Raw genomic sequence first — 27005 nt, forward strand, 5'->3', positions numbered from 1 at the left:
CTTAAAATACAATACTTGATTGTCATGAAAAAAATCTCTGCTGTAGGATGAACAGCCACTGTGCAGAGTTGGTGGCTTAGCAAAACACAACGAAATCTATTCTTAAAAATCTCCATGAGTTGGATCCAAGCTTGAGCTAGCTCAAACTGATCATCTTTAATCTCAATCTCACAGCTGTTTCTCCATCAGGTTAAGGATTTCTCTGTACAAGCGCTGAGGAGCATCAAGACCCCAAAGGAAGTCAAAGTGGTTCCAGTCAGGAAAATATTTGTAATGAATGAGATTAGTGATACGTGGTAAAAGAGCTTCAATTTCCACAGGCTGGCAAATCCAGTCCTGTCCTCCATGCCATATTGCTATTGGCACAGTGATCTCTTCTATCCTGTACAAAGGTGGAGAAGTCTGGAAAGAAAACAGAATAACATTTAAAAAAAAAACCAGAACAACAGAATTGACTAGTGATATCACAGAAATATTGTCTAAAGCAAGATCTGAAGTTCCACCAAGGGTGAAACATCTGAGAAATTCTAAGGGAAACCAAAAGAGATTTGATAGATTTAGCTAAATGTCTTGTGGTAGTCTTGTGGTCCATACCTGCAGGATCTACAGTCTCCACCTAAAGCAAAATTTGAAGTGAATGATTAAGTTTCTCCTCACACTAACCATTTGAGTAATTTCTCAGTAGGCCCTTCTAATGGCATTTTGCAGAGGCTTGGGTTTTCATCCTCTGTAATACACAACTGTGCTGTACAACTCACCTGCTGTGCAAACTGGAGAGAGGGTAGATGCAAAGGCAATTTAGCAGTGCATGTGTATTCCAATTCCAAAAAAATGGGATGCCAAAGAGCGCAGCAACTATCAGACTATCATGTTAATTTCCCAAGCAAACAAAGTGATGCTCAAAATTCTACAGCAAAGAGGCCTTTACCATATATGGAACAAGAAAAGCCAGCTGTTTAAGTTGGATTCAGAAAAGGAAGAGGCACCAGAGATCACATTGCAAATTTATGATGGCTAATGGAACATACCAGGGAAATTCAGAAGAAAATCAGCCTATGTTTTATAGATTACAGCAAACCTTTTGATTGTGTGGATCATGAAAAGCTCTGTCTTAAAAGAAATGGGGGTGACCACAACATCTGATTGTTTTGATGCTCAACCTGGCGACTTGACAGCACATAAAACACACGTGTATACACACACACAAACACATTGTTAGCTCAGATGGAAAGTGAAAAATCAGCAACAATGAAGGAATTGATTTCAAAGTGTAAGAATGAACTACTGCTTATGGATTTGAGATCACTGGACTTCTTTAAGAGCACCTTTAGCTTCCTTTGCCTGTATTTTCCATTTTTGTTACACACATTATGTGCGCCTACACACACTGCTCACTCTGTGCTTTAGAATTCAGAAAAAAGAGAAAATTAATTCATGTGTCAATTCATGCTTTTCAGTGTCCACAGTGCAAGTGAGAATTTTAACAAAATAAAGACAATTTCTCCTTTATGTCTGGAAGGATTGCATGGGTGAAGAAGAATACAAACCATGAGAATTTCATTTCAATTTGAGTAGCAAATAAAAATTTGCAGCTACAACAGTACAATCCTAAATAAATTTTCTCCAACCTAAGCCCATTTAATTCAGTGGGCTTAGACTGCAGTAACTCTGTTTAGGATTGCACTGTAAATATCTTACCAATTGAAATAATAGAGACGAAGAATACAAAAATGTATAACAACTACAATGAAGATAACTAATAAAATGTTAAAGAACAATATGATCATGAGGTGAGGGGAGATCAGGATAAAATTTCTGTGCATATCCTTTGCAGATGTAACCCCTATGAGATAATTGGTTTAGCCCACTAGGGCAGAGTCAGTAGCTACAGCCAAGCAGCTGAGGAAGAAGCTGGTTTCTGGGAAGCTTGATAATAATTCTGTGTTCTTATCACCTTGAATAAGGTAAGGTAATCAGAAATGTTATATGTGAACAACATGACTAAAAGCGGTGTATGTGTACTGTGTTTGGTTAGTGTTATTACTGGGGTTGTATTGTTCTTGTAGGGCTGTAATTCTCCAAGAAGAGAACAGAAGCCTGGGTTCCAATTCCTTCAAATTGGAAGCATTGTGGCAAAGGTCTCTATCATTTGGTGGAATCTGACATGTTCAATTGTTCACCTTGAGTAGTTTTCAAAGACATTGTTAGTTGAAAGTTTCTGTATGGTTGCACTTTTGAGTTTGCTTAAAGAAAAGAAAAAATAGTTGTATTGTAGTAATTGTTAAAGGGTTTAAATTTTTTTCTTAACTCACATTTGTGTGAAAGTTTGCTTCCTAAGCCCCATAGAACCCATACAAAGAGAGGTTACACAGACAGAAAGGAAAAGGACCCAACATTTTTTTCGTATCTTTGCAAAATACGAACAAACATAAAAATCTAGCAAATCATACCTGGCTGTATTTATCTAACATCTCTTGGCCATAGTCGAAATATCTGAATTCCCCTGATTTCACTACCTAGGACAATGAACAAAAACACAAGGAGTGAGTGAGTATCCTGTTTCTCACAAAAAAGCCCAACAGAAAATTGCAAAAAGATCCTTGTTGAGCAAAACTTGTGATGATCAACAATATATTTCAAAAGAAAGGAACCACTAAATATTGACATATCCATGCTTGGCTCAGCTTCTTCTCCTTCACTCTTATTTATTAATTTATTGTTTATTAATTCATATATTTGAACCTTGCTTTTCCCCAGGGGTCAAAGTGTCTTACCATAAATAGTTAAATCCAGTATAAATGAATAAACCCCCTATTCTCTCCCAACCTTATAAAATTCTTGCCAAACTCTATTAAAAACGCTAGCCAGTCTGCACAGTATAGCTCTGTGGAACAATCCCTGGTAATCAGGCCCTATTGGGTTCTGGCCTATGGGAGGTGGACTGCTCTGCCCACTACAATCTTGCATCCATTCCAACTTGAACTCTATATTAGCAGTGACAAGATCGGATGGACTCAGGGTACTGACTTGTCCAGTTGCATGGTATACTTTTCAGCTTGTTCAGTCTAAGGATGTGGACAGGATTCTTGGAAGGTTGAGAACTATCACCTGCTTGTATGATGTCCCTCCTGTCTGCTTAAATCTGCTGGGAGGGAGCTGGTGGACTGAATCTGGGAGACAGTAAATGTCTCTGAGAGAGAGAGAGAATGAGCGGTCTCCCCTGCCTTGAAGTGGGCAGTAAACAAAGGAATTCAAGACTACCTAACGACAACCACTTCAATTGTAAACATTCATATAATCAATACAGTAATGACAAATTGCCAATATATGTGAAGTTCATACAATATTCAATATCCATTCATAATTCAATGTTGTATCAATATATTTATACAGTCTTCATTGCAAGACCCATAAAGTGCTCAGTGCTAGTAAAACAACTAGTTAATCATCCACAGCCATATAGCTTCCAATCATAAGTCCATAAGCAGGATGATTCAATCTGATACAATTCAATACATCAATATGAATGGCCAGGGAAGCACTATAGGTCATGAATCATGTAGAAAACAATATCCATCTGACGGGAAAACCAGTGAAGAATCCCGTTTCTGGAATCCCTTTCTCCTGCTTCTGTTATCTTTGAAATGAGCTATTCCTAAAGAAACTACTCTGGACCTAGAAGAGTTGAATAGCTACCACCCAGTCTCTTCAGCAAGGTAATTGAATGAATGGTGGCTGGGCAACTTGAGAGATGACTAAATGAAACATACTGTTTGAATCCATTCTAGACTGGTTATGGACTGAATAATCATGGTCCTGGTGGACGACCTGCACCAAGAGCTGGACGAGGGGAGTGTGACCCTGTTAATTCTCCTGGACCTCTTGGAGTCTTTCAATGCTATCATAATGCCATGGCTGATTCGGGCCCCTTTTGGCCATTTTGGGCCCAATTCAGGCCCCAAATGGCCAGGATCAGGCCCAAAATTGCCAGGATCTGGCTGCTGCCGGGTGGGAGAGGGTTCCATCATCTGGAACCAGCTTGATCCTGGTGGTTTTTGCCCAAATCTGGGCCATTTCAATCCTGATCCTGGCCATTTTGGGCTCTAAATGGGCTCAAAATGGCCAGAACTGCCCCTAAACAGCCCGGATTGGGGCTGAACTGGCCTGAAATGGGCCGCTGCCAGGCAAACCCTCACTTGCCCAGCACTTGCCTGATCCTGGCTGTTTTGACCCCGATCTGGGCCCTTTGGGGCCCTAAATGGCCCCAAATGGCCAAAACAACCCAGATTGGGCCGAAACAGCCTGGAACAGGCTGCTGCCGGGTGGTGGAAACCTCCCCCTCCCGGCACCAGCCCATTCCTGGCCATTTTGGCCTCAATCCAGGCACCAAAACAGCCTGAATTGGGGCCTGAGCCAGCCTGGAATGGGACACTGCCAGGAGAATCCTCCCTCGCCCAGCAACAGCCTGATACGAGCCATTTCAGCCCCGATCCAGGCCATTTTGGGCCCTAAATGTGCTCAAAATGGCCACAACAACTCCTTTTCAGCCCTAATCCAGGCCGTTTTGGCCATTTGGGGCCTATTTAGGGCCCTAAACGGCCCAGATTGGGCCAGTGCCAGGTAGGTGAACCCTCCCCCCACCTGGCAGCAGACTAATCAAACCCCGATCCAGGCCCAAAAGGCCAAAATATGCCATTGTAAAAATACCCATGTGACACCAGTCACGCTGGTATTTTAAAGAGCTGCCGGAATGCTGGATTATATAGAACGTAGGTGTGCTGATTTCTTTCTTCTATTTTAAACTATATTCATTGCAAAAAGGAATTACATGACATCATATGAGCTGTTTTATACCATCAGATCATTAGTTTAAAATTCAGTATTGAGCTCTGTGATTGGCATTAGTTCTCCTCCGTCTCAGTCAAAGAAAGGTTTTTCTCAATATCTGCTATCTGAGATCCTTCACTGGAGATGCCAAAGACTGATTCTGAGGTTTGCGTGAAAAACAAGTGTTTCATCACTGAGCCGTAGTTCCCATGAGAACATAAAAGTTTACCACTGACACAGTGCCAGAAATAATAAATCAGAATAGATAGGAGTAGCAGTTCATTCCTTTTGCTCCTGAATATTATCATTGTGACTCAGTCTTCTACTCGAGAACAGAACATTCTAGAAAGGAGATAATTTCTGATTATAAAGCAGATACATAGAGCATTTCCCTCTACTAAACTGGATTATTTAGAGTCTAGATGTGCAGAGCCATCTGACTAGCCTGTAATTAAACAAAAGGTTAGTTATTATATGAGAGAGAGGCATGTTGACAATATTCAAGAGTTATATTTATTTTTGGTTACTCTACCTGGCCCCAATGAAGAAAATTTTTTACAGAGGTATAATCTGGGAATCGTGACAAGTAGACATCTGTCCGACTCTGTAAGGAAAATTTGCATTTAGCAGGCATGTCTAGTCAAACAACTCTTTTGTGCTAGGATCAAAAAGTAGCATTTCAGTTTCTCATGCAGTGTATTTGGTCTGCATACTACAGAGGTTATCAACAGAGGTTTTGGAGAGCAGTGATACACATGCCAAAAGTCATAATTGAAGCATGAAATCAACAGCTCAAGAAACACTGACATACAAATCCTAACATCTGGTGCATCAATAGTAAGTGAAGTCTTTAAGGTAGTTAAAGACTACCTTACTGTCTGAAGTCCTCAATGATTCAAATGTTACCTAAATGCTTAGTCAGGGCCATCTCCACATAATGTGAAGCAATTCATTTGTTTGGCTCTCAAGAATAGATAATGGCCCAGCCTACACAAAGTTCTGGCAATATTTAGCATGCAGGCACTTGAAGAAGCCAGCGTCAACATGAGATAATTTTTGGCTTGTATGCCAGATCCCTTCTATGTTAAGGAAACCCTACAAGAAGGACTTGCATAATGCTCCACCCCTCAGTCTTGCACAATCTAGTTCTGTTTAGTTGGAGTGCTTCCCATGATCTTGGTTTTACCTATCTCTAGTCTTCACTAGAGTGCTCCATTTGTAAGAACTCAGAACAACAGATTCATGCTGCAGAGCAGTATTCAGGAATGTTTTAATGCTCAGGTGTATTGAAAACATTGCCCCCAAAATCGCACTGTAGGGCAAGCCACCAGGAACAAAACAAATAGAAAACTTAGAAGGAACTTTTTGTTCACTCCAGCATATATGCTGTGGTGCTGGACTTTCAGGTGCTGGGTGCTGACATGAATGTCAGAAAAAAAATCTGATCTGCCCAACAGGAAGTCTGCAGTGGGTGTTGCACTGAGGCTTGGCAGCTTGAGGTTAATTTGCTGTGCTAGCCTTTGGCTCTTGAAAAAGAGGGGACACTTGCCATACCAATCAAAGCCTGTTCATACCAATAGGCTGGAATAGATCAGCTGATATCACCTGTACCTATAAAAGATTCCAGGTCAGGCTTCATCTCTGCTCTGAACAACAAAGGGATCTACTAATGGTATATAGAAATTTGCTATACTTTATGCCCTTCTGTCTTTACCTGTCCCAACCATGTCTGATACTGCATTCCATCATATAGTTTTTTTTTCTGTGACAGACATGAACACAGGGTTTACTTGTGGTTACCTTCCTCTTCCTTCATGAAGCCTAGTTGTCCAGATTGGGCTTAAATCGTCTTTATGTATGAATGCAGATAACTGGCCCTTTCCAAACTGGAATTAAACTGAGATGTAGGCCCCTTTTGCACTCACAGTTTAAAGTACCATTTTTGAGCAGTTGCAGTGGCTTCAGCTTGGCACCGATCCTTTCACACTTCCCAGCAGTTTCAATTTCGCCTCTTGTGATTCCTTTCAGACTTGCCTCTGATTAGTTTCAGGCTTTCGGGGCATTGCAGTGCACATACCACCTTTTTAAAAAACTTTGAGCATGTGTAGTAACACTTTTACATCTCATGATGGACAGGGCCCCATGCCCACCCTTCAACCACCCACCCCCACCCCACTCTTCCCAGGGAAAGGCAGGACTTGTCTCCCTAGGAGTAAGGCATGGTGGGTGGAGCAGACTCATACCCACCACATCTCAGCTGAGACGCGCCAAGCATCCTTTTCCTCAGGCGCTGATTGGTGGGTGCGGATGCAACCATGCCCCCCCTCCAATGCTCCCCGACCAGTCGGTCCACCATTTTTTTTCATTTCGTGACTAATGTTTCAGCATTATGTTTTCTCGAGCACCATACAGTTTTTCTTCTTGTCCCTCTCCTTCCCATTGTACTCCCCATGGTCTGTATTCATCTGATCACACTCTTCCTTCTCAGGATCCCTTACTACAAGTCTGGCTTTTAATTTTTTTTTATTTTATGATGCACTGTAACGTTTCAGCATTATGTTTTCTCAAGCTCCAGTTTTTCTTCTCGCCCTCCTCCTTTCCCTCGTGGCCACCTGTCTGTGTGGATCTGAGCACACCCTTCCTTCTCAACATACCGCTCCACAATTTTTGACCTTTTTTTAAATACAGAAGAACATAAGCAGTGGTGTTGTGTGTTGATGCTCGAATAGCCTTCACGCAAACTTGATAAAAAGAGAGGGCTGGCTGCTTGATGGGCACAGGTGGCCAACCTCAAATCTTTACTGCATCTGCGCAATCTCCAAAAAATTGTTCTTAAAAATTAAGGTGCTTTTGAAACTCTCTAAAGACTACAAGGTACCCAGGACTTCAAACAGACTGGGAAAAGAAACCAGAGACACATTTATATATTTTCAGGACGTCAGAGTGGGGAAGTTTTTCCACCAAAAAAAGTGCTAACGTCACAATGTTACAACGCATGCACAAACTTAAAAAAAAAAAGATGACATGTACTAGAAGCCCCCCAAATCCACAACCAACTCAGAGCTTCAAAGTAAGTATAAAAATGAACAGTGGGACGATTATTCGAATCTTCAGATGAAGTATGGAATGCATGGGAACCAAGCTGGAGCCACAGCAATTGCGGTGACTGCTCAGAAATGGTGCACTAAACTGTGAGTGCGAAAAGTACCTCAGCTGAGCCGAGGTGGGTATGAGTCTGCTCTCCCCCACCATGCCTTACTCCTGGGGAAGCAAGTCCTGTCTTACCGTGGGAAGAGTGGAGTGGGGTGGTGGTTAAAGGGGTGGCATGGGGGAAGACTTGTCTGTAAGAAGATTTAGTAATGCAGGAACGTTGCTACATATGGTCAAAGTTAAAAAAGGGTACTGGGCAAATTGAAGTCCTACCTTACACTGGGAAAAGTGGGGTGGGGGTGGGTGGTTGTCAGGAGGGCTGCAGAGTGGCCAAAAATGGCAGAAAAGGAGTTCAGAGAGCTGAGTTTGGTGGGTTTGGTTAATTCCACACAAGCCAATCAGCTCCCAGGGGAAAGGAGGGGGGAAGCACTGCAAAACATTCACATTGGCATTAACCAGGTCAGCCTCGACTGGGCAGCTGATTAAAAATTAACATCGAGGTATGTCTGCAGGGAGAAAAATTGGGGTAATGGGGGAAAAGAGCAGCACCATGTCCCATGACTAGCTTGCAAGTGTGAAACCCCTGCAAACATGGAACAGGTACCAACACGCTTTAAAATCCTAGTCTGAAAAAGCACTTAGTATCTCAGGTTAGGGTTGGGGAAACAAACCTATGCCTATATTCAGATGCTGCACCAAACCACAGCTTCAGCCAAAGCTTCCCAAGGCCAAAAGCCTTCAGTCACACTTGACACACAATGAGAGGAGGTAGAAGAAGCTGCCAAGGTTGAGCTTGTAAGCACACCAGCAAGCTGTGTTTGCAGTGCTAGAATGTAGCCCTAGCCACTATCTAACAAATTAAATCTGCATCCAAGAAGGGAAGGATAATAAATAAGTAAATAAAATCTACATACTTGAAGTCAAGATTTGTAACTTTAAAAATATATATAAATACCTTATTTAGATTCTTCTCGTTGAATCCACAAAATAAGAATATAGCTTGTTTGCAGAGAGAGTCAATTGGATAGCAACTGCACTTTCTGGCCACAGATGCTCTCATGCTCCTACTCAATAAACAGAATTCTTTCCTCCCAAATATAATCTGTAAGATCCATTTCCTTATACATCAAGAGCTGGATTCTTGTATAAAGTTCATAGCAGAATAAATTCTTATATGTCTTTACTTCATTTATTTCTTTAAAACTTTTATGATTCACATCTCTAAGTCTGTTCAAGGTGGCTTCCAATAAAATACATGAAATCACAATATATAAACTAACAACATAGCCAGGCTAACAATGTAAAATAAGTAGAATAATCAGCATCATAAAGAGGCATAAATAATCACCATGAACTAGCTGCATTAAGTGTTACACCAACAGTAGAGGGTTCAGTAAGAGCCAAGAAATTGGATACACTGACCATTAAACAGCAGAGGAAGACCAATTCTCAAATTAGTGTCTACCAATATCCAGATAAACAACTTTTAACCTGGAACCAAAAAGTTAGTAAATTTGACATCAAGTGGAGGGTTCCAGGGAGGATGTTCCCTGAATGAGGCAATACAACACAAAAGACCCTCTTCTTGATGAGTGTCCAGACTGGAGATGGGAACGAACAGCATTACGAACACAAAAAAGCCCATGAACAGCCTGTTCGTCTGTTCGCGAACAAGCTGTTTGTGAGGCCCCATTGTAAACGAACAAGTGGTCGTTGCAAGCCTCATTCGTTGCATTTGTCAGCTGTTCGTCAAGCCAGACAGTCTGGCAACTTTCAATCAGTTCCCCAGCAACATAGGTATGGACTGAACTCCTTCTGGTTTTTCTTAAGTAGTTGACCCCTCAAAGTAGCTTCCAGCAGACAGTCCAATTTTTTCCAATGGGAAAAGAAAATGACAGGAAAGGAAGGGACCTATGGATCCCATGGAGATTCTTCCCACCCCTCACGCACATGGCTGCAGCAGCCTGGCAGTGCCCACTCTCCCAGTGTGAGAGGGAGAGGCGCCCACTCTCCTGGCGCAAGAGGGACAGAGAGATTCTCTCTGCCCCTCTCACACTGGGTAGGAGCCGCCCGGCGGCGCCAGCTCTCCTGGTGCCAGAGGGATGGAAAGAATCTCTCCACCCCCTCGTACCAGGCAGGAGCCGCCCGGCAGCACCCGCTCACCCGGTGCAAGAGGGACAGAGAGAATCTCTCCACCTCTCTCGCACTGGGCAGGAGCGCCCGGTGGCGCCTGCTCTCCCGGTGCCAGAGGGATGGAGACAATCTCTCCACCCCTCTCACACTGGGCAGGAGCTGCCCAGTGGCACCTGCCCTCCCAGTGCAAGAGAGACGGAGAGAATCTCTCCATCCCTCTTGTACCAAGCAGGAGGAGCCCGGTGGCGCCCATTCTCCCAGTGCCAGAGGGATGAGGAGAATCTCTCCACCTGTCTCGCACCGGGCAGGCGCCACCCAGTGGCATCAGCTCTCCCAGTGTCAGAGGGACAGAGAGAATCTCCCTGCCCCTCTTGCACCGGACAGCAGCAGCCTGGTGGCACCGGCTGTCCCGGTGCCAGAGGGACGGGGAGAATCTCCCTGCCTCCTCGCACTGGGCAGCAGCAGCCCAGCGGCACTGACTCTCCCGGTGCGAGAGGGACGGAGAGAATCTCCCCACCCCTCTCGCACCAAACAGCAGCAGCCCGGTGGCACTGGGGTGGGCCAGGGTGATGGGGGCTGGGGGTTGTGGGGTGTTTAAAGGGCCCTGCCACTTGCACGTGGCAGGAAAGGGCCCTTTAAACTATCAGCTGGCAGGCGGCAGGGCAGAATTCCCCCCCTGCAAGCTGATAGTTTAAAGGGATCTTTAAAGGGCCACAAACAACAAACAACAAACATGTTCGGTAACAGGCCAGGTTCATCTATTTTTGTTGTTCGTGGATGGCAATGAACAACGAACAGCGGGTTCATTTTTTTTTTGTTTGTGCCCATGTCTAGTCCAGACCACTTTCAAAAACATACAGAGCGGAGCCTCTGCTGCAATAATCTTCACAGGTAGTCTTGTAGGGGAGGAGGCTGACCTTTATATGTCCTGGCCTCAACCAGAACTCTGATTGAGCTAGGAAATAAAAAGCCAGTCAGTAGTTTGGATAATTTGAAGAGAAGAGCACAAAGAGCTCAATGACTTAAGACATTATAGATAAAGCTACTCAAAATGTGAATGGTGGCTTAGACTGCTCCCTTAGCTTTGACATATAACCTAGGCTTGCCAGCCTCCAAGTGGGACTTGGGGCTCACCTGGAATTAAAACTGATCTCTAAACAACAGAGATCATTTCCACGAGATGAAATGTCAGCTTTAGAGGGTAGATTCTATGGATTCACACCTCTACTAAGTTCCATCCCCTCAAGCCCACAATCCACCCTCCCCATGAACCACCCTCAAAAGTTCAGGAATTTACCAAGCCAAAGTTGTATAATGTGAAGCTGAATTTCCAGTTCCTTTCACAAGTCAGGTCAGGTCTTTGATTCAGCTTCCCCAGTTGAATGGGAGGACTACTCATCATAAAACCACATATGTTTCTTGAGTATGGGATAAATATTCGCCCATAATCTCTACCTTTGAGCACTTTTGGTTTTGCATTTTGAGGCGAATGATATTTCCAAAACATCCTCAAATGTAGCCCCAATTGGAGCACATTGCTGTAATCTATATGTGAGATGACCACAGCATAGGTAAGTAAGGCAAGATTATGCTTGTCAAGGAAAGGCCACAGTTAGCAGTCAAACCCACATTGATTAAAAGCACTACAGATGACACCTAGGATTCCATCTATGGGAATGCATCTAATAGCACCCCTGAGATGGGAACATGGTTACTCTTTTTTCTCCCAGTCCCATTCATTTGAATGACCAACTGAGAAGACATGGCTTCATGCAAACAAGAGATGTCCTCTGTCTTTGAATGTTGGAAATAGCTCAGTACATGCCCTTACATTATTTATAGCAAGCTGCCAGACCCTGGCAAAAAGAGGGCAACCTTATTTCTGCACAACCCTGTGCACACATTTTTTAAAAATCTGGAAATAGTTCCAGGTATGTATGCCTTGGATAATAGAGTATATTGGGATTACAAATATGTATTACAGATATATTACAAATATGCAAGATATGTACCCTGATCTGAATAGCCCAGGTAAACCTGATCTTGTTAGATCTCAGAAGCTAAGCAGGGTCAACTGTGGTTAGTAATTGGATGGGAGACCTCCAACAGAGACCAGGGTTGCAGAGGCAGGCAATGGCAAACCACCTCTGTTAGTCTCTTGCCATGAAAACCTCACCAGGGGTCTCCATAAGTCAATTGTGACTTGATGGCATTCTCCACTACCATGCATGTCATGCATATGTTAGCTTCCTTTGAAACACCAAATGAGCTCTTTCCTGTTACATTCCATTTTCCCCTAGCTGTTTTAACAAGAAAAACTTGGAAATCCACAAAACTTTAAGTGACTGGTTTAAAGAATATGAAATTTGAGAAAATAATGCGCACATACCTTTATCAATGCATCTGGCAAACGTAGCAGCTGCATTTCGGGACTTATAAGGCCTTGCAAATTATATGAGGGAGCCAAAGCAAAAAAAATCTTAATTTTTTCAGCCAGTTGAGGCAACTCAGAAAATCCCACAAAACCTGGTAAAACAAATCGAAATTCTATTTAGCATCCCTTATTTTTGCAACATTTACAGGCAAACATGTATGTAGAAATTCAGCTTAGTAAACTCAATATTAATTTCAAACTTTTTAAAAATTCTGAAAAATTTGAACGGACAAAAAACATAATTCTTAAGTGCCGAGACAAGGATCACTATCCTCAAAACTGACATGATTTTCAACCACTGCAGAGGCAGACCTTATCATTCAACTACACCAAACTCAAATATATTTTCTTTAAAATGATAAAATACATGGGTAAAAAAATACTACTGTGTCATAACAGACAAATGACAAGATTTGAAGGGTGCCACTTCAGATGCTCATTTCACCTAAAGGGCCCTTTGCTTACCTCATAATTGAACCTGCACCAATGCGTGTGGGAAACATTTCTTGGTAATTGATGATTTTAACAGGTCTCCAGACCAGATGCCCTAAATTTCCACAAGTGGCAAAAATATATTTCTTTACCTGCAGCAAAATTGCTGCAACCCCTTCAAATGCTTAAAACAACTAGACATCAAGGGATGATATATGGAATGGCTAGAGAGTAACCTGAAAAATGTTGCCTTTTGTTGCACTATAACCCTTTTAAATTATTATTACAATAATAATATTAGCAAAGAGCTAAAACCATCTTGTTTATTACTATACATGTTAGTTAAAACTGACTATGTTCCAGCTTAAACTATCATTTTTCACGTATTTTGACTCTCACACAGTTGGGGGAATATAATGATAAAATCTGATTCTTCCTACTGTTTCCTTTTTGGCAGCTTCACCGCATCCAAGGAAGCTGGTATGAAACAGCAACTCAAATTATGCAATCCTTCAGGTTTTCTTCCCCCCCCCCCCCCGTTAATTAGTCTGCTGACTGTGAAGACATCTAATATGCAGTCATGCAAACAAGTGCCCAGAAAGCATCCAAACTTTGTTCTAAGGGGCAACAGAGAAAACAATGTCAAAAAAAGTCCAGTAGCACCTTTAAGGCTAACCAATTTTATTGTAGCATAAGCTTTCGAGAATCAAGTTCTCTTTGTCAGATGCCTGATCCAGGATCAAGCTAGGGATCTGGCTCCACCTATTGGATGAAACCAGTAACTGCTGAGCTGATATCTGCCTTTCATATGGTCATTCTGTCTTCCATCTGGCTATCTGGAGTGCAATGCACAGCACAAACCTTTATCTATATTTTCACTGCCTCTGAGCTATGACAGCAAAGACCTTCCAAAAGCCAATAAAACCTCTCACCTGCATAAGTGAATACCAGCCGTAAATCTTGACATACCTATACTGCTTCCCTGAGAATGGCCAATGTAATAGATTTGTTGTTGTCCAGTTTTCTGCAGAATAAAGTCTATCGTGGCAGAAAGGTCAAAGATACCCATTTCATGAAAACTGAAAAGCAGAAATACAATTACTGTTGTGAAATCCATACAGGAGCTTTGTTCATTTTCACTGGATTTGAACTTGGAAAGCATTAACAAACAGATGGAACAGTTTTCAAATACCTAAAATTTGCAGTGAGGTAGAACAACTGGGATATCTCGTTTCAGTCTACAACAGGTCAAAAAGCACATTGATTGGCCTGCCATTTGCTTGACCTCCCTTTCTACTTGTGTAATGACCATCTTATATAGAGGTCACTGGAAAGCACCTTATAGAGATCCTCCACTGAATATACTGGTCCTTTCTAAGCTGGAAAGGACCAGTTTGTACAATCATTAACATTTTCCTGGACTGTAAAATTTTGAGAAACGGCACAAATTATGGAGGTGAGATGACTACATGTTTAAATCTTTCACGCATGCACATGCACACAGAGTTCTTGTGCATAAATAAAATATCAGGAAGATTGCCAGGCTAAACATTTATCCTTTATATAATGTTTTATATGCTGTTTTTCCAGGTGCAACTTAATTTTCATGGAAAAGCATTAAATCATGATATCGCCTTTCACTCACCCCCCCCCCCCACAACTGCATCCTCAAGTCCAGTAAGAATTGCTTTTGAGTAATTTTGAGGCATAGCATTGGGTTTTCTTAGATAAATTACATTGAAATGTCCACTGAATTTAATGCAGAGCTGGCTTTGCAACTGAAGGGAGAGATCAGGAAAAGCTTCCACATTAAAAAACAGAAGCAGGGCCCTACCCAAATGGCCCAGAGGAGCACAAGATGCTAACTAAAGTCCCAACTAATCTGCTTGTGCCCTGACTGTGGCAAAAGCCCCTCTCAAGTACTCAATCACAGCCCCCCCCCAATCTACATAAACTCAGGGCAGGGTACCCATGAACTTGGAAGTAGGGTACTGCATGGGCTCTGTCTAAGAGCCCCCTGCTGTGGGGGCTTAGAGCATAAGGCACCTCAGTGATGGGGAGAGCAAAAGTCGGGTACTTTGCAAAATCTGGTGAGCACTTGCACTGACATCACAGGGGAAAACAAAGTCCAGAATGTCTAACATCTCTCATTCCAGAACCCTAACAGATACCCCATATTCAAAGTATTGACTTGAAGGGGCAAGGATGCACTGACAGGTAAGAAGGAGCTAGGGCTCCAGTTGCCACAGCTCACTCACCCACATCTACCTCCCCTGTTCCCCTCGCAAAAGGCCAGCAGCCATACCCAAACTGCTGGCTTCCACAACCAAGATTGGTGGCCATCTAGCCACTATGGCCCATGTTTAACAAAGGGAAGAGCTCCCAGGGAAGCTTACTTGACTGAGCTGCCTTGGATTAGGGGAGGGGGATGCTTGCAGCCCATAATAGGGCTGAGTGCAGAGTGTCTTGACTGGCCGCCCCTCCACCGGGCAGAAGACAGGGTGCTTGGGAGCTGGTTCTCAGTATTCTCCTGTTAAGGTGGCCAAGACACACATTGACTCATTCCCTCACAGGATCAGAGTTCCATGCAGTAGCAGCAGCAGGAGCAAAACAAGCTGATGCAGTTAAAGAGCACGTCCTCATTGGGATGGGTAAGAATCAATCGGATACCAGTGGCTTCTGCCTCACTGAGGTGCAGCAGACATCACTTGACATCACTGCAAACATCTCTATTTTCTGTCAGGTAGGTGGCAATCCAACAGGGAAACATGGGATCATGGCTGTCACAGGCCTCTGCAATCCTCTCAGACTGCATTTCCAGCCCAGCTTCAGGAGCATTCTCCCTCAGGCAGTTTGGCCTGAAAGTCTGCCTCACTAGCTTGCAAGTAGCACAAGGGATGGCTCAGCCTGACTCGAAAAGGCTTCTGGGAACAGTGCACACAGGCACAGTTGCTACACAGGATGAAGGGAGTAGGCAACCCATGTCCAGACACCTTCTTCACGTTCTGACAGTTCAATAAAGTCTGTGTTGTACCACAACTCTCTCCCTGTCTGTTTGCTTCTGTGTGGATGAGAGTAGCTTTGTGTCTCTCCCTGCCCCAGCTCCTCCTCCACCATCTGTTAATGCCTGTCCATACATCCCAAAGGATAGCCTCTGGATTGGGGCTCGTAATGATGCTCAAGATGGAAAGGAAGTTATGAAGTGACATTAAACATACCAAGTACACATTCCACTTCAAATAAAAAGACAGAACACAACACATTAGAAATACGTAATGTTGCTATGCAGAGCATCAGATATGGTGTTGGCCTTCATGCCACAGCTTGCCTTCACAGCTGCCACCTTTATAGATGCTTGATCACTGAAGAAGACAAGAGACTTGTAGTTGATCACAATAACATCAAGAGGGCCCAAGAGAAAGTTAGGAAATCCCTGGATCAGCAATTTGATGATCTTTTTAAGAAGGGTGAAATTGACTTTATCTTCTTTGATGGCTGCCGAGATACAACTAAAATTATGCTGAAAGAAGACAATTCAGATCAGCATTTCCCCAGCATCATCAAAGAAGAGCATTATTATGTGTGCAATGAGCCAGGTGGAAGATATCTCTACCACTTTACTCTGGAGAAAGGTCCAAAGAGAAAAAAACCTACGAAAGTTATTGCTGATAATCTTGTAGAAGAAGGGCATTAATAAAAGCCTGCAGGCCATTGGAGGTGATTCTACACATATTACCACTGGCTGGGAGGGTGATATCATGCATTGGGTAGAGGTCATGCTTTGCTGTAAGCTGATCTGGTTGGTTTGTGCCCTCCACACCAAAGAGTTACCCCTGCGTCACTTGATCACAACACAAGACCTTGTCTAACAAGTGGACAGGTAAAATTGGCAAGATACTAGACATTGCTACATAACTTGAAATCAATCCTTCATTCACCAAACTCTCCATTGGAGAGCCTCTTATTTCACTGAGTGATAGTGTTGTAAAGGATCTCTCAACTAATCAAGCGAATGGGTATAGAATTACACGAGCCACAAGCACAGGAGAACTTCCCACAGATCTGGCCCTTCTTGAAATTGGTCAGCCATTCAGGTGGTTGACAACAGCAAACAGGGTTTGCTACATAATGGATTTCAAAACACGGCCTTACAGGCAAAACTCTCAACAACTTAAGACTGATAGCGGAATACATCGTTGGTGTAATCCTCTGCTGGTTCAAGATCAAAGTAAAACACTCTTGGGTGGAAGGCCCATGCCACACCTGGTTTCAGTTGTGGCTACTTAAGCTGCATAAGAAGGCTGTAGTGGATGCTTTGCCAACCATCCAATGCTCATTCAGCAAAATGATAATCCAGACACTCTTGTGTTCCAATGACAGTGAGGAGAGCAGGAGTGTAAAATGTTGTTGAAGGATGAAGATGATGACACACTGGGAGATCTTTCTGTACATCCCAGAAAGACATCATCCATCAATCCCAGTGCTTCTTCCCTGTTGGAGATAATTGACTAGTCTGATGGGGTATATGAACCTCCTTTGACAAGCAAACTGATGGCAGCAGAAGTAAAGAAGTTCATCAATGAGCCCATGCAAGCTCCACAGTGGCCCTGTCATGGTCAGTCTATAGAGAGGCATGTGAAACAAATCACAGAGGCAGCAGGCAGGGTGCATACACATGAGAAACGTGAGGGCTATATTAGAAGCCAAGAAGCAAATCGGCAGCTGATGTCCAAGAATGAATCAAAGCAAGACTTGATGAAACTGGTTGTTTGAATATTTTTAAAGTGATGTCATTACTTTCTCGTGTTGTTTTATGATTACAAGGACATGTTTTATGAGTAATAGGATAGGTTTTATGCAGAGAAATTTTTTTTATAGCATTACCTGACTTTTCAAGAAGCTAAAATTATTATATGTTTTCTGAGAGCACCCTGACCTGGATAGCCCAGGAGATCCTGATCTCATCAGATCTCAGAAGCTAAGCAGAGTTGTTCTTAGTTATGCAAGATATGTACCCTGATCTGAATAGCCCAGGTAAACCTGATCTTGTTAGATCTCAGAAGCTAAACAGGGTCGACCGTGGTTAGTAATTGGATGGGAGACCACCAGTGAAGACCAGGGTTGCAGAGGCAGGCAATGGCAAACCACTTGTTAGTCTCTTACCTTGAACACCCCACCAGGGATTGCTATAAGTCAGCTATGACTTGAGGGCATGATTTCATTTCATTTTTCTGAAAGCAGTGCATGTATGTTTTAATCAAACATAAGTTTACCAAGCTAAACATTGTCCAATCAAAAAAAATTGCAGATTTGAATTCTTGACATCAAAAAAAACATTTTAAACCCTCTCACTAAGACAGTTGTGAAAATTAATTTTCATCCCCTGCAATGACACACCCTATTGGTGTAATTTGAATGTATTTTGCAACTCTTTGATGGGATGATAAGAACAACTCGATATTTGTATTAGCAATCTCAGGTGAAGATTTTATGCATCCACCTTAGATATACATATCTATAAAGATGAAAACAGAAATAGGGAAACAAGAACCCTTTTTCAGCCCTATCTTTGTATGGATCTGTAAACTATGTTGTTCACATTAATGCTCTAATACGCTCTGAGCCCGTATGGGGAGAGTGGATAATAAATCTAATTAATAATAATAACAACAACAGCAGCATCTGCAACAACATAGGGTTGGATTCAGGCTAAATTAGCAATTTCTACCAGTTCCTACTTCCCACTGTACACCAGCTTCTTGTCATTTCTCAAGAGTACCCAGTTCCAGGAGTAGAATTTCATGGAGATCAGTGGGACGCACAGAAAGGGAGGAAATTCCCTTCTGCTAATGGAAAACTTAGTCTAGATCCAACCCACAGAGAACCATTTAAATGATTAAACTGGATGACATGGGGCATAAATCTGTACTTCAGCCACCTAAACTTCACTCACATGGATGGCATACATCTAAACTTCAGCTACCAAGGGGACCCAGATGAGAGTAAAATCTACTAGTGAAGTTTGAATTATAAGAGAGTGAAGATGAAATGGCTCCTTGAATGCCACATGTTTAATCCAATGAACTTACCTAAAATCCCAGAATTCTTCTTGGTCAATTGTAAGGTGTTGGTGTCTTCTAGACCAGGAATTGCCTCTGTTGTTTCCAATCCACACATCATATCCAGCATCTGCTAGTATGAAGGCCAGGCTACTATCGGGCATGTTTGCTACCCAGACACTGCCCTCCATATTCAAACAATGTGTTAGCAGTACAGCTGCTTTTGAGCCTAAAAATACAAAGATTTCTACAATTGGTTACATTGGTGAAAGGGTTTGGAATTTCTTCAATTTTCTGTCCCAGGCCTGACATCAAGCTAGTAGTCAGACTGATAAAGTGCGACCATTTTGAGTCATCAGTAGTGGTTCCTCTTGCTGCTTGTTGTGTCTGGGGGCCAAGCTACACATGACGAATGACACTTGAATGGCAAGTGGATTGAGTGGAGGGCAAGTGAACAGGGAGAAATACACTTGCCGTTCAAGTGTCATTCGTCATGTGTAGCTTGGCCCTGAGACAGATACACATCTTTCACTCATCAAAGGCAATTAACAACCATTATGTTAAATTATGTCATTTTAAAAACTCTGAGGGTGAAGCTACAAGTGACGAATGACACTTGAACGGCAAGTGTATTTCTCCCTGTTCACTTGTGCTCCACTCAATCCACTTGCCGTTCAAGTGTCATTCGTCACTTGTAGCTTGGCCCTGAGTCTAAGGGCCAAGCTACACATGACGAATGACACTTGAACAGCAAGTGTATTTCTCCCTGTTCACTTGCCCTTCACTCAATCCACTTGTCGTTCAAGTGTCATTCGTCATGTGTAGCTTGGCCCTCACACTGATGATCTCATTTTAGAAAGCTCCCAGAGGGGTTTATCCGTGCATAGGCTGTAATCTTTTGTTATATTTTTCAAATATCAGCCACTCTGTCTGGTAACAGACCATATAATTCCCCCAGAGTAACCTACTGAATATTACAGAAAACAAAATGGGGATGCCAATAAAAACTCCTATAAAAGAGATGCAGAAAAGTGCAGTACTTGAGGCCCTGGATGACATACCAAAGGTCAGTCAATCCTCTCCCACAGACTATAGGAATTTGGGATCTTTTTGATCTGTTTGTTGTTTTGAGGTAAAAATTATGGCTCCTATGAGGAGCTGCTATCCTTCATGCCAGCCTCTTCAGTACTTTTCCTTTTTTACTTGCAGGAGCTCTGTATCTTCTCCTTGACTAGCCTCAAGGTCATCCACTGGACTCTTTAAACTCACATAATTGCCCAGACATCACTCACCGATTGGGAGGTTTTAATAGTTTTTCATCAGTAATGTTTTAATGTATGTACAATACACACACACACACACACGTGTGTGTGTATACATGTGTGTTACCAATCTAATTTGCATTCTAACTCTCCAGGCCTGCTTGAGGTGGCTTATTGAGTCCTTGTACACATGCACAGTAACATTTGCAATGTCTTATATTTTGTACAATTTGCTCTGCTGCTTTAAATATTTTGTGCTGTTATTTTTTTCTCCATCCTTGGATATAAATATTTTATATACAAGCACAGAGAGAGTGATCACACCAGCCATAAGGACTAGATTTTTTAAAAAAAGAAGATTCTGAATCACTTATTTTCCAAAATCCAAGAAAATGCTTTGATGAGTCTAAGGAGAGTTTCAATTTATATTTCTCAAAATGCAACCTTATCACAATTTGCTTTTGAAACTGTAAATCTGTTTGCATTATGGTGCCCAAAAGTAGCTTGCAAAAATGTGTCTCTATCATTTTTTTTAAAATCAAATATCTTACCTGAGTACCCCCAAGGTTTTAAGCATGGCTAAGTACCTCTTTGGCCTCTGTAATTATTTTCCTCCCTACATATCATAGCATACACCCAAACCTGGCTGTGTTTTTCATTATGAGAATCAGGTCAAAAGCAATACTCCATGTTATTTCATCAATATTTGTCTCATATGTTCCTAAGTTTTCTTTCACCTCCTGGAATTCTGTTCAGGCTCAGGAAGTAACCATCATGTGTACACACTTCATATTCTTCTGAAGGATATCCCCAGTACTGAATTCTCTCACTCTGTAAGAACACCACAACAAAGTTAAGTTCAAAGTTAGGTTGTTTTCAACAAATTTTTAAAGCAGTTGCTGGAAACTGGTTTTCCCAAATGCTTGCTTTTCAGGGGGATGTAGGAAAGATCTTGACCTGATGAATTAGGATTTATTTATTCATTCATTTATGCCACCCCTTCTGCCCAATGAGGACCCAAAGCAGCTTGTTCTCCTTTCTTCCATTTTATAATCACAACAACCTTGTGAGGTGAGTCAGGCAGAGAAGGTGTAACCGGTGTAAGGTCACCCCAGAGACTTTCCATGGCAGAGCAGAGATTCAAACCTGGGTCTCCTAGATCCTAGTTTGCCACTCTAGAAACCACACTGGAAAGACTGATTTACTGTAATTCTCCGATGGGAAGTATTTTTATATTTGCATCTGTTTGCATTCAACATCCATCAATCAGGACTAGGAATAAGCTAATAAACTATGGTTAAAAAGTGATCAGTGATAAAAAGGGCAAAAGTGAATAAAGAGTGAGATCTTGAAAAGATTTTGTAGAAAAACACTCCTGTTCCATAGGGCTGTTTTTCATATGGGGATCAGAAGAAAAACTCCAAAGCTGAAATGTGAGTCTTTGTTTTCTTGAGTAGCGATGTCACCACCTGCCTTTTTGACTAACCCTCAAATTAAGAGGCAAATCCCATGTCCTACAGGGTTTAAGCAAACAGAAGTCAGCCCTGCATAGAGATGGGCACAAACAGCATTATGAATGCAAAAAAGCCCACGAACAGCCTGTTCGTGAGGCTCCATTCTAAATGAATAGGTGGTCATTGCAAGCCTCATTTGTTGCTGTTCGTTGCTGTTCGTCAAGCCAGACAGTCTGGCATCTGCAATCAATTCCCATGGCAACTCAGGCAGGGATTGTCTGAACTCCTGCTGTTGCCCTGGAAACCCCAATCTAAGCCCAATTTAGCTTGATAGGCAGGTCTTCCTTCCAAGTATGGACTGGAGCGCCAAATTTGTTACAAGAGGAAAAGACCGGGGTGGGGTGCTCCCAGCTCTGGCGTCCAGGAAGAGACAGCTGCTGTTAGAGAGACAGGGTGAGTGCATTGGAGCTTGAATTTTCTTTGTGTGTGGTGGGATAGGGATCTACCCCTTCAGGTTCCAGGGCTGCTGCCAGGCTCTGGGGCCAAGCTATTATTTATTATTGGTACATTTCCTGCTGCCTGCTCAGGCAGGGTTTCTGGGAGTAGTGCAGTAGGGATCTTGATGGCTAGAAGAGAGCCTGCTGGCCCCCACGAACAACGAATAATGAACATGTTCATGACAGGATCATGTTCATCAGTGTTCATTGTTCATTGTTCGTGGACAGCAATGAACAACGAACATCATGTTCGGGTTTTTTTTTCTGTTCGTGCCCATGTCCTGCAAGGTAGGACTCTTAGCAGACTGAATTCCAGAAAACAATTAGTTGGGCAGCTAAGCCCAAGGTGCTGGATTAAAATTGAAGCATTGGAAATTCAAATAACTTCACAAAGGTAGGAGTTTCTTGACAGATGTGTTTTTTTCTCTGAGTGATTTTGTAATAGGATTTGTAATAGGGTTTCTGATAATGTTTCTGTCCATCTCTGGATCCATCCTCTCACCTGCTGACATATTTCTGTACCAGTTCTAGGCTTTTCTTTCCCTTGTTTTTCATGAAGATGTATGTCTGTAGGAATCTTATGTGTTTTACTCTCCAGGCCAAATGTTCATAATGACTCCTTGCACACGATCTATGATGCAAATTGTGCAAGTGCCCTTGTAGGAGGCAGGTGAGGCAACAAAAGCATGGGTACAAGGTTATATTATGAGATTTTTCCTTAAGGAAAGAGTGATGATACTGAAACTACACTTCTTCATGCAGATGTTTCCCCATAATAAAAATTTTGCTTACAATTTTTTGATGCTGTCCAAAGTTTCATCTCTTATCTGAGTGGAAATGGCTTATGAGCTGCTAAATACATGAATAAAGGTCTCTAATAGCCAGCCAATAGAGTTGTTAATTCCTCTTTATACAGTTTCTCCCTGAAATCCAACAATCCTTTTGTTTCCCTCTTTTTTAGGAATTTAGAGTCAGTGTCTAACCAATGCCTTTTTGATCAAAGAGAAAATTGAAGAGAGGAAAAATAGGAAGGGAAATGCTGCAAAATTTCTAAATTTCACTCTGTAGATGCTCAGAGACACGCAATGTCTTCCGAAGCTCCTATCTTCTTACTAGAACACTGTCCTAGGATGTATAACATAATACAACTGCAAGGGCTGGTTACAAAAATGAACCTTGATTTCTCTGAAAAGAAAAATGGAACAGAAATCACAACTGTTAAAAGAGAAAAAAGAGAATAAGAGGAAGCAATAGCTATTAGGGGTGTGCATCAAGAATATTTCCATTTCAGTTTTGGTTCCATGGTTCCAGAATACTTCTGTTCCATTACTGGTTTGTTCCAGTAGGGTTGCCAGCTCAGATCTGATCTATTTAGTTTTTTATTTTCATGAGTTTCAGCCCATTGCATGTGTGTTGGTCACATATGTGCAAACACACACTCTTCTTTCCAAGGGAGGGGTGGGAAAATGAAGCTCTGGGGCACTTGTTTTTTTCCCACAATGACACCAAAATCATACAGAACACAGTCCCCCCCTCTAAACCATTGACCTACTAACTTTGAGAGCACACAACAATAGGGTTCCATGTTTATGGACCCCGAGGAATGCTTGGGAGAAGAGCACATCAAGGCAAATGTGGGGCAGGTGCATACACACACACGCACTGCTCTTTTCAAGGGTGGGGTGTGTGCGTGGAAAGAAGGCTGTATTCATGCTTAACTAAAACCTGCATTGCTCAAAACTCTATTGATCCAATAAGTTTCTACTCAAGCACATGAAAATTTACACAACAATGCACACAATGTGGGTGTTGGTGGGTGCACACAGTGGCAGGAAACTTAATGGCAAAGCAGTGCCAACATGGCATACAAGCAGGAGAGCACACCATTGCCAACTGGCATGGCACAGCAATTTAAAAAAAACCCCTCTCCTGCTTTGAGTTCTGCTTTTATGCCACGTTTCCCTTTGCTTTGTAGTTTCATTCCCAGGATGAGGGCAAATTCTTCTCACCTTAATCTGCTTTGCAGCAGCCCAGGACTCCCTGTTTAAGCCACTGTCCTTGCACTGGGCTAAAAGTGCATAGAAAGGGAGGGCTAGATGTTAGTTTTTCCTTCACAGGAAAACTTCTTTTTTCCTATTTAGTAAAACTGGGAGACTGGACAGGTTGCTGGTTACCAGTCTCCCTTTCAGACTAAAACCTTTAATTTAATCCAGTGTTGAATGAAAAGGAAAAAGGAGAAATTGCAGGAAGACAAGCATAAAGAAAAAGGTCTGACCAGATAGGTCCTTCCATGGGGAATGCTGACCTAGAAAGACTTGGGTGTGCATGCATATGTGAGTGTGCAATGCATACTTTCTGCTACCTCCCCATCATTTAACACCGGGTTAACAATTTTAATCAGAAAAGCCTCAAAAGCCAAAAGGCTTTCTCAACAAGATGAAATTCCTCCTGGTGCTCCTTGACCTGCTATCTTTGGAGGGTTTCAAATGAAGGACAGCAGCAGCAGAAAGCCACTGGATGGGCATGAACTAGTTCAACATATTTGGAACCTCCTAGTGCTGCTCTCCTTTAATAATTGCTTACTTTTTCCAGTTTTCACCCTAATCTACATAACATGGGCCTTTGCAGCTGCCTTGGACTCGGTACTGAAGGAGATCTCTCTCTCCTCAAACCCACATGTGCATGCCTGCATGGATGTTGCCGGCCTTTTCTTGCATTGTGCTTAAAAATGCACAGAAAGGCATGGCAATGGTAGCACTGGTGCCAATGGCACTTTGCCATCTGCTGCTCCCCACCTTGGTGCAAAACAAACTTTTTGTGATTTGATCCCTATGAGCCACTCACTGCCAATGCCATTGCCCATGCTACTGCACGGAGGGCAATCTAAACGCCCCTCTGTCTGGAGATCAGGGGGCAGGGCCACCAGCCATGTGGCCATTTTCAAGAGGTGCCGGAACTCCATTCCACTGCATTCCTGCTGAAAAAAAGCCCTGTGTTTAAGTATTTTAGTGACGGTTGGTGTGAGAGACTGATGGATTTCTGTGCTGCTGTTGAAATTTTGTAAATTGTAATTTTTACATATTGTTATCTATTTGTGGTTTTAAATCTTTTGAAATGTAATGTTTTATTGGAATGTTTATGCATTGTAATCCACCCTGAGCCTGCTGGTGTGGGGAGGGCGGAATATAAATTGAAGCAAATAAATAAATAAAAACGAATATGCTGTCTCTTCAGAGAACCTGCTCTCAGGTTACTCTAACTTGCTCTCACAGGTTACTGCTCTAACGTACACAGATTTACTCAACAAAGAAGAAGTGGAATAATTCTATGGCATTTAGGATGTCCTTATTTACTTTTAAGTAACTGTTATGTGAGCCAAGTTCTTACACTCAGTTGGGGTAGATCCCCTCCTCTCTTCATTCCAGCCCCATTCAGCATGATGGAAAGCCCAGCCCCATTCAGCATGATTGCTGCATTGTTTCAAAAATTGGAAGAATCCCACAAACTGAACTTTCCACCATTAGGTGGAAGCTTGCACCATTGTTCCACAATACAACAGTAGCAGGAGCATCACTTGCAATGTAGGGACCAGGGCAAGGTCATTAAAATTGCCATATTGCTCATTTTTACCTGACTTCTCAACTTACAATATTCATAAACTGTTCAGGGTTCACTTCTGTTATGTTTTTGACTTCCACTGGACTCACATGCCCTTGTGCAATGATCAGGGTCAGCAACAGCCACATCCTGGAGCACCTATGAAACAAATGAATATGAAAAAAAGAAGTTGAAATTTGCTGTCATGTTAAAAAGAGAAATGAATTCTTTTTTCAAACTTATGGAAAATCAAAGTACCCCACAGAAGTGGAGAAAAATGGGGGTCAGTTAGCTATCAACTAACATTCTAAAGAGGCACTAAATCAAAGCTTATATTTCTGTTTTCTAGTTAGATATTTCTTGCGCAGCATAACATGATTAGGTGGGATCAAAGCAACCACAGAACTACTTCCATGTATCCAAGGGAAATACGGGCTTTAATATCTCGAAAAAATAGTCTTTTTTTTTTAAAAAAAAAATGAATGGGACTTTGAAAAGCACTTATAGCTTACAAATAAGAGAGATAATCCAAAAATAGTATAAATCTCAGGCAATTTTTCTGCCCATTGCTCTCACTTGTCAATGTGGCCCTTAATAAAGCAGAGCAAATGAATATGGAATAAAGGGTATTGGGGGAAAGGTTTTAGAGCAGGTCTGCTTAAAATAAGCTCAATGAGTAAAGGGCTAGTTGACTCTGGACAAGAGCGACACAGCCACATTTCAAGTCCCCTCCTCACCACTCCAGAGGGAATCATGTAAAAAAAAATCTTGCACATTTTTCCTTATCTGTCCATAAGAAAAGGAATTGAGATTTTACTTTGTTAAACATGAAAACTGGGAATTCAGATAGGCACCCTGGTGTACCTTTAAGGTAGCATTGCCACTCCCATGCCCCTGAATCTATAGGCCAGAGTGCCTTTCTTTGTATGAAAATAGAAAACCCCATTTTAAATGGGAAAAAGCCTAAAAGAGGGAAGAAAGAAATGCCTCAAGACTTAAAATGATAGTTTAAAAAAAAAAAAAGACAGTTGAATTTCAAAGAAGCATTCTAGACCAGACACGACAGTCCATCAGTATAATATTTGGATTCTCACAGTGAAAGTCAAAACTCACCTAAAGAATTCGTTAGTTTCTTCCATCTCTCTCCTTTCAGTTACCAT

The 27005-nt window shown here is 42.2% G+C and overlaps 1 protein-coding gene across 1 annotated transcript; it reads right to left on the minus strand.

Moving 5' to 3' along the window:
• Positions 1–168: 168 nt before the first annotated feature.
• Positions 169–27005, minus strand: LOC129332712 (lipase member M-like). The gene is made up of 10 exons (XM_054983939.1): positions 26959–27005; positions 25896–26004; positions 21035–21128; positions 19066–19282; positions 13946–14055; positions 12500–12636; positions 8933–9079; positions 5360–5431; positions 2451–2516; positions 169–402 (listed from the first exon to the last, which is right to left on the minus strand). Exons 1-10 carry the CDS (start codon positions 27003–27005, stop codon positions 169–171), a joined length of 1233 nt encoding a protein of 410 aa, XP_054839914.1.

Source organism: Eublepharis macularius, chromosome 6, assembly GCF_028583425.1.
Source record: "Eublepharis macularius isolate TG4126 chromosome 6, MPM_Emac_v1.0, whole genome shotgun sequence".
Taxonomy (NCBI): Eukaryota; Metazoa; Chordata; class Lepidosauria; order Squamata; family Eublepharidae; genus Eublepharis; species Eublepharis macularius.